The sequence below is a fragment of the Cladophialophora immunda genome, assembly GCF_000835495.1.
Source record: "Cladophialophora immunda strain CBS 83496 unplaced genomic scaffold supercont1.7, whole genome shotgun sequence".
Classification (NCBI taxonomy): Eukaryota; Fungi; Ascomycota; class Eurotiomycetes; order Chaetothyriales; family Herpotrichiellaceae; genus Cladophialophora; species Cladophialophora immunda.
The window spans coordinates 4,087,787-4,097,192 of NW_015622547.1; the positions used below are offsets into that span (position 1 = coordinate 4,087,787).

General features: G+C 43.9%; 1 protein-coding gene across 1 annotated transcript; it reads left to right on the forward strand.

The window, feature by feature from the left end:
* Window positions 1-185: 185 nt before the first annotated feature.
* PV07_12090 (uncharacterized protein) lies at window positions 186-1,698 on the forward strand (the record flags this gene model as incomplete). Its single annotated transcript, XM_016399583.1, has 2 exons — window positions 186-566; window positions 1,519-1,698. 2 exons carry the CDS (start codon window positions 186-188, stop codon window positions 1,696-1,698), a joined length of 561 nt encoding a protein of 186 aa, XP_016244145.1.
* Window positions 1,699-9,406: the final 7,708 nt, after the last annotated feature.

Below are 9,406 nucleotides of genomic sequence, written 5' to 3' on the forward strand. Positions count from 1 at the left end.
CCGGAAAGTTAACGCAACGAATGTGAGACATCCTGTCTTTATAACGCTCGGAGAACCTCGAGGTCGACGACTCTATACGAATATGATCCGTTCAGACACCAGTCCAGAGTTCGTTCAAGATGACCGGTCATCGTCTCCGTTGCCAAGTTGAGCAGGGAAAGATAGCGCCTCCAATGTTTGCAGCAATGGATGCGAGGTCTGCGAGTGACTCGACTCCCGAAATATGTGCGTTCTTTAACGGCAACATTGCCAACTCGGCAATCCGGGATTCCTCCGGTGATGACGGCGCTGGGGAGATGGTCACTATCCAGTACGACTTTGCGCGTGACGTCCACTCAAATACCATATTTGACACCAGTGGTAGGAGCGCACTCGGATGCGCGGTCAATAGTCCGACACGAGCATTGACGGACCCTGAATGGGATGGGAGCGAGGGAGATTGGACCAAGGCTTGCTACGGCTATGGAGCCGTTCATTTCCACGGGAACGATTTTGACGATGCCGGCTGGCAGACGGATTTTCGCATCCAGATTCCCTCTGTAGCCAGTCGGGAGCGTACTCCGTCCGTGTCGAGGTAGTCAACGGCCTGGCGAGGGATGATGTTATCTTCTTTGTGCACCCCTCCCGAGCGCCACCTAATGGAGTGAGGCGACCGAGGACTGGGTTTGTCCTGCCCACCTTTACCTACCTCGCGTATGCAAATGAGCGTATGTACGACCAGTCGAAATCCTCCAAGCTGGAGCATCCAAGCCACGAATTTGCTGTACGAAAGGATTGACAATTTGATCGCATGGTGAGACGTACTGATCTCGGCTTGTCTATGTACGACGTCCACCGCGATGGGTCCGGTGTCGTTAATTCATCACCTCGACGGCCATTACTGGACATGGGGGACGATTACATCCACTGGGCCCCCCACCGCCCACGCGAGTTCAACGCCTACCTTCTTATGATCGGTCTCCTGGAGCGTTTAGGAATACCCTTCGATGTCCTCACGGATCACGATCTCCACATCTCGCAGCTTGAGAACGCGGATGATAGGCTCTGTCTCGACCAGTATGATGTGCTGATCACGGGATGTCACCCTGAGCATCCGACGCTTGAATCGTTTATCCCCGACACGTCTCACCTTCGCCGGGGCGGAAGTCTTTTCTAAGCCGGAGGGAATGGATTCTACTCGGCGTGCGCACTGGGGGTAGCCACCAGCGAAAATAATGCAAGTCCACAGGATCTATTTCAAGGGAGTCTGGAAGTCCGTCGAGGAGCCCAAGGGATCCGCACATGCACACTCCCTGGAGGAGAGCGGCACTTCAGCACTAATGGCCAGCGGGGCACGCTGTGGCGTTCGCGTGGACGAGCAGCGAACGTGCTCGTCGACGTAGGCAGTGCCGGCGAAGGCCTCGGCCCAGGCGTACCATATTGCCGTACAGCCGCCAGCAAAAACAAAGCCTACGCTTGGATCTTCGACGGTGTAGTTGCCGATCTGATCGGCATCGCCGGCTTCGGAGGCGGCGCCAGCGGGATGAATTCGACAAGTACGACGTCGCCAATGGCACTCCCGCTGGCACGGTGGTCCTGGCGACTTCGACGGGCCATTCGGATGACTTTGGTATCTTCATCGAGGATGTGGGCTTTCCGATCCGGAATACTCTAGGTAGTCAGACGCGTGAGATTAGATCAGATATGGTCTTAATTTGAAGCTGTGGGCGGTGGAGGTGTGTTCTCTGTCGGGAGTATTGATTGGTGATCTTGTGTGGGCTGGAATGATTATGATAATGATGCTGCGAAGGTGACGGGGAACGTGTGGAGCAGGCTTTTGAACAGGAAGATGCAAAGGGGGATGAGGATGCGTTCCCGTATTTGAGATGTGGATATGATGCGGTAGGCAAGGGGGATTCTATTGAGCTGGATGCATGGAGAACCGAACTGAAGTGGGCGAGAATTGGCCAAATTTCGATAGAGATGAATCTATAGTTGAACCATGTCATGCTGTCAACGGCATAATGGAAATGCCACATTACACAACTCCTTAAGGCATTGAACGCGATAATGACGGCGAAGATTAGTCCACAATTTCACAGGGCGGATTGCAATCTGGCCCCCGCTGCAGACTGAAGATCCCGAATCACTTCAGCGGCGCCCCGCTCTCCGGCACGGACTGCGCCCTCCATATATCCCTTCCACTCGATAGCCGTCTCCGTTCCAATGAAATACAGGCTGCCCCAAGGTCGACGTAGAGCATTTCCCAGCCGAGGCCAGATTCCACCAGGCGCTGGCATAGGACAAGGCACGCCCTCAATAAAAGATTCCTTCGCCCAAGCCTTTTCAATGGTCTGGATGGTATCGTAGACCTTTGGGGCGTGTTCAGGACCCACCATGGTCGCTAGTTGCTCCTTAACCGCCCGGACGCGTCGAGAGACTGGTAGCCGAGACCACTCGTTGGCGTACCGACCACCGATGAGGCATGAAATGGCGAACATACCGTCAGCATCGGATGACACATCTCGTGAAAACACTACAGGTCCGGACAAGTCGATGAAAGAACCGTTGAATCCTACTGCACGCCACCAGGGGTCGGCGTAGATCAAGACGCATTTACAGTAGGGACCGAGATGCACCGAGTCCACGTACTCTTGCTTGTCGGCCGGTAGTTGCGGAGAGAATCGAATGTGGCGGTACAGTGGCGTCGGGACTGAGATCAGAACTTTGCGCGCTCGAAAGACCCTACCGGGTAACGTCTCAACGATTGCTCCTGTACTGGTCTGAGTGATACCGTTAACGGGACAGTTTAGATAGACGCTGGCTGGTTTGAGGTTCGCTGCTAGACACTTCGATACGGTTTGGTTTCCTGTGCACGTCCGCGAAGCTCGTCAGTGGCCGATAGGAGATAGGACCTAATGTTGGGGAGAAGCAATCTTACCATGTCGGTTTGTCATATACTGAGCCCCGTCAGGCCCATCACTCAATAGACTCTCGATCCCACCCGCGCTTTTCACAAAATCCAGCCAGTACACCAACCCAATATCATCGGGATCAGTTCCAGTCAAATCATGGATCCAAGCAGTCCAGAATCCCAGCGCAAACCCGTGCGCTCCTTTAGACCGGAAATACTCCCCAAGCGAAATGTCTTCGATGTGGCCATTCGCTGTCGAGTCGTGGAGGTTGACTGACTGACAATTTGCGTCCATATCCGCGCCGAGCTCCTCAAACATAGCCCGCTGCGTCTCCTCCACCGCCGGCAGCGCAGGCCACCGCGTATGGTAGGAACGGTCTTTAGAGCTCATTCGGAAAACTTCGTTCCCTTCCATCCGCTGGATGATAGGCTCGCAGCCAAACTTGTTGAAGAGCGCATACATCCGGTCGTGCGTTTTGTCGTTGATCCACGCCGCGCCGAGATCCAGCGATCCTGGTCCATTCTCGACTGTGGTGGTGAATGTTTTGCCGCCGACGCGGTCTTTAGCCTCGAGAACGACGCAGGAAAATCCAGTGGCCTGGACGTCAGTCGCGGCCTGGAGTCCGCTAAGTCCCGCGCCAACCACGACCACATCGGTGTCTAATACGGATCCGTAGCGTTCAGAGGGGACGTATGCGGATGAGTAGAGGGAAGGTGAGGAACCATTATGTTGGGTGGTTTTCGACATCGTAATGAAGGGATGCTAATCTCGAGGGTCGAGATTATCGGCTTAGTAGTCGAAGTGATAGGCGTATACTAGAATCTCTGATTTTTTTAATCGGCCGTTCTCAAGACAAGGGAACCTCACTGCCTGAGGTTAGAGGATGAGAAGTATTCTATCGCCCGGTATTAATATGAACGAATATGAGATGTCCACTCCGAAAAACCGTGAGAATCCACGCCTAGAGGCCAATTTGGTGGAGAACGCTTTAGTGTTTCTCCAGAAGAGCAAGGTTAGCCCTTTATACGCCACGACCTACCTGTGCTACGGCCACACGTACTGGGAGATATCTCCGGTCCTTCTTCAAAGATTATAGGCGAAACACTATTCCCCCGTTTTGAATTTCCTCTCCGCTTGAAGGCTCTTGCCATCGCTGGATCGCCTATACTCTAGCTATGAAATCCCAGGTGGGCCAGTATCAGGCCGTAAGCTACTCATCGCAGCCAGGGATGAGCCTGTGAGAAGCTTCTCCCACGCAAAAATTCTTGGTAAGAGCGAGAACACCTTTCAAGCACTTTACCTTTCTGGGTAACTGTCCGAAACGGGTATTCAAATCAAATAGGTAACACGCTATCTCCGGAGTGCCCACCCGGTTCTCCTCTTGCAATTTAAGGATACTTGCCTTGCTTACCTCGAACGATATGGGTGTTTGCCCCGTCTGGGTCAAGGTATCTGAATCAAGTCCGACCCAACGATTACCACACGGCCTTGGCGCCTTCCGCCATCGCTATCTGCGTTCTCTGCCTCCAGGACATTGAATGGCTCAGACCAGTAGTCGTTTGAACGGGTTGGTTTGAATTCGAGGCAGGAAACTAGCTGTGGAACCTTAGAGTCCTACCGGGTTGGCTTTCGAATTCTTGTCGCCTGTTCAAGCCACTTTCCAGATTTAGACCGAATAACCACTTAGAAAGGTAAAGAGACACAATATTTCTACCCAAAAAAGATCAGCACTCGACACTACTCCATCTGACGTACTCCCATAGAGACCCTCGACCTTGAACTTAGCCTGATTGTGATCGCGATATCTCACAGAGACCACCTCCCGGTACCTAATTCAGATAGCCCACGGTACGATACGCCTACTAAATTATGGCAGCTATGGAGAGCTGAGCCTGACGAAGAATCTGATCGATGATACACTAAGTTATGGTTATACTTTTCCATACCCGGAGCCCGGGAGGAGTCCAGCCTACTTTCAACAGCGACAAGAAATACGGTAGGGCGGCAATGATCTAGGTTGTAGCCTACGTTCCTCAACGATCACAAAGTGGAGCCTCACCACGCGACTTTCGTCCCTAGAAAGGGGTACATAAGACCCTAGAGCTCCTAAGCCAGTAGGGCACCGGACTCATTCAGTATACGTAGATACGGCGATGGCCTAACGTTATTTCAGTCTAGAGTGACCGTCATTCTATATATAAATAGGGTCTTAGCGCGGAATATAAACTTTTATTCTACGAACTTCTATTCCACTAATAAACTATCTTAGACTACTATATTATGAGAGTTTGGAAAGAGTTCTATAACTAGCTAGCAAACTGTTAGAGAACGGCCTTACATACGACCAGAGTGTTACGAACCGACCATATGGGAGGCCAAGGGGAAAGACAAGGAGGAAGGTCGACCGAGGAGAACATGTCAGACGCCAGTATCTTAGCAAACATGTTAGCATAACCCAGCGGGGCAATAGAGTAATATACCTAGATAGGCTCAGAAACATGTTGACATATTTAACATATCTAATAGAGTAACATATTAAATATATATCCTAAGTAGTATATAGCTATACTTAGCTATATAGTTCTCCTCGTAGTTAATAATAGTTATATAGAATTAAGTTCCTCACGATCATCTACTATACGTATAGGTCTACATACTATACACTTAGTTTCCAGTCTTAGCTATAGCGTCCCTCCCTACTATATCACTAAGTAAATTACTATAGGTTTACCTATGAACACCTTACGTATTATATAGTAGCTCATAATACATTAACTACCTACTTAGATAGTAGCGGACTTAATAATGATATCTAGTAGCTCTAACCCTAAGTCGCCCGAGCCTAGACTCACTTAATAACCTAATACCTCTACTATAAGTATTACTACTTTAACTATTAATAATATGGAGGCCGGAAAGATAAAGGACGACCTTAAGGTTAAATAGTACTATAGAGATAGAAGTAAACTTAGTATATATCTTATATAGTTAAAGGTAGTATTTACCTTATAACGTACTAAATACTCCACCTACGTAGAAAAAGTTTTATTTATAGGACTCTAGCTCCGTAGGTTAGCGTTCGAGTAGTTTAAACTCATTATAGGGGATTACCTTAGCTCTACACTAGCGTAGTGAAGCCTAGAGATAAATGAAATCTTTAGAAACTTCTTAGTTTTTGAAGAAAGAATCAGATAGATCTTTAGGATACTAGGAGAGGAATAGTTAATAGCCTAGAGGATCTATTAACTTAAGTAGATAGGATCCGCTACGCGATATTACGCTATATTCTAACGCTATGCTTCGAAACTAGATTAGGAAGATAAAGCTTTCGCCTTAGCCTATTATTAGGGGCTAAAGGATTCAGTTAAAGATAGGATAGGGATAGATTATCCTAACGAGTATAAATCGCTTATTAAACTCTCTATCGAGACTAATAACTAGTTATATAAACGCTAGATGGAAAGAAAAGGGACTTTTATAGGGGGTACGACTTATAAGAATAAATAATACTACGGAGAACTAATAGACTTAGATATGATCTAATGCGGTAGTTCTACTCACTAGAAAGTATGAGGAGGATAACCTAAGGTTAGGAACGATAGGTCTCGTAGATTACTATAGTCAGAGCGAGAGAAACGTAAGAAAAACAATCTATACTATGGATATGGAAAATCTAGATATCGTATAAAAAATTATAAGAACGGTCTAACGCTATATATAATAGACGACGATATAGTCGGTTATGAAGAAATAAAGGCCGATACTTCATAGGGAGCTCAGAAGGTAGCTAATAGCTAGAGTAATATAGCATAGGGAGACTACCTAAGTATGGAATCTCAAAAGGAGATAGGTAGATCTAAATAAGATATAAAACCTAAGGAGGAAGCTACCTTAGAAGAACGGGAACGATAAGAAGAATTATAATATTAGCTCTTATTATAGATAGTATACTATAACGATAGATATATAACTTACTACTTAGAAAAGATTAAGAGTGGATAGTTTCTAAAACGATAAAGAAGAGTAGTAAGATAAGCTAATAAGCTAAAGCGTTAGAAAGCATTTAGGGCTAACTATAAGGATACTAATAATGAATAAGGATTCTAGATAATACGTATACTAGAACTAGAAGAACTTACTATATTTATCGTGATTAAATATAACGATAAGGAAATAATAATAATCATACCCTACTAGAGATTATTAAAATACTAATATAAAGATAATTACGGACTAAAAGTAGAGTACCTCTACCCTATATTTAATCTAAGGTAACTAGCTAATAAACTAGTTTTAATTATAATAGAAATCTACTAGGCTATAGAGGCGGAATATACTGTTCTAGGGATGCATTTATATATGGGAAAAGGTGATAAAGCGTTTACAATACTAATTGTACCGCCATAAGAATAGAGCCTTAATATGATAATAGTACTAGAAGGCACTAGAATAGTATAACTAGTCTATACCTATAAAAGATACTAAGACTACTAGGTGGTCGCGTATATTAGAGAGGCGTAGACTAATATAGGAGAATTATACGACGATATCGACCCACTTATAGGTTATTAACTAATATATACACTTTATAACGATTATATAAATAATAACGTTATTATCTAAGAACTAAATGAGAACCTTATACTAGGGGAGGATACTATATACCGATAGTATATAGTACTAGAAAGTGATAAGTATAATGTTGAGATTACTACTAACTTCTAGAAGGTAGATAACTACGAAACTAAGTATTACCTTAATATACTATACTAATACGTAGTTTATAACCCTTTTAGGTTACTATAGTTATTACTTAAGAAAATCAATATAAAATAATATTAAGACTAAGAGTGCGAACATAAAGAAGAGATATATATCTATTAACTAGTAGAACTAGTAATAGTTAAAATAAGACTTCTGGAGGGGACTATAAAGAGAATTATTACTAAAAGAAACAAACTTAAAGAAGTATAGTAAGAAAAAGGAGTTATTCTTAAGCTAATTCTATCGATATTAGGACCCTTAAGGAATAGAAAGGTAATTAACGAACGCGAAGATCTAGACTATTACTATAAAAGACTTTTATACGAAGATAAAGACTACTAATAGTAATACGGAGATCATTTACACTACTAGAACGTCAATCTAAGATAGCCTATATACTAATACTTAGAGGAGTCTACGCTAACCTTATAGAGATAGGCTAAATATGCGATAAATAAGAATACTAATAGAGGAGAGAATTATACCTATATTACTAAGAAGGTATACTAAACATAATGTTTACTAATAGTAATGACGGTGGAGGAGATCCATATAGGCTATTTATTATTGAAGAAATAGTCGATAATAGAGTAGACGGAGATTTTATAGTGGATAATTTCTACTATCTAAATAAGGAAAAGTATGACATAAAGATAAAGTATCGATATGTCTATAATATTAACCTAGACGTCGAAAATGTCCTAGTATACCCCGAGATATTTGAGATGTTAGAGGAGTGTTTCAACACTAAGTACTAATAGGATAGAGAGCGATATATATACTAACTAAAAAACTTATAAGTGATAACTTAATAAGGTAGAGGAGTCATAATAATAACCTAAGGGTTAGAAAGCCTTAGGAGTTGAGAGAAATAACTATATTAGATAATCGTTACGTAGCCCTTATAGTAGAATTAGCGAATATTTAGATTACTATCATAATTAACTTAGGAGCTAACCGGAGCTATATAAGTACGACTATAGTTAGGAAACTATGATAGGTTGAACCCAGGAGAAGGCTCGGTTCTGGCGAACCAGCGCCAAGACCAACGCTAGGAAATACTGCCTCCTAATTAGTTAAGATTTGCCTATATAATGTATAGGCGAAATACTACCTCCTGATTAGTTAAGACACATACGGTATAAGGGATATAAAGTCCTGATAGCTAAGACACTATACGTAAGGGAAGGTAAGGAGTTAGAATAAGTACGTAAGGGAAGGTAAGGAGCTAGAATAAGTACGTAAGGAAAGGAGTAAGGAGATGAGGATAATAGTTACCTCCTTACGGCGCGTTGAAGGATATAAGGAGAAAGGAAGGATAGTCATTCCTTCCTTCTCTCTCCTCAGATTTATCCTCCTTATTATTAGGTTAGCTAGCTAGTTATAGAACTCTTTCTAAACCCTTATATTAGGATAAATCTCCTATTTCTCGTACCTCCCTCGTACGTATCGATAATAGAAATGGATTTATCGTCTACATTAGGTCTAACTCCACCCCTGGAGTAGGTAGCGTAGTTATATCAGATAGTTCAGATATAGAACTAGTGAATAGAAGGTCTAGAGTAGCTACTCTAGAACTAGTAGAATGGCGGTAGTACCTCTACTCCTAAGTTAATATCATAGGAGAATAGTAACGTACGGGAACTAATGGTCGTACGTAAATTATTAGATTAGAAATATCGGAAACTCCCTGAACTCCCTGAGTTTAGCGGAAAGCGGATAGAATTTCGACTATAGCTTACGTAGGT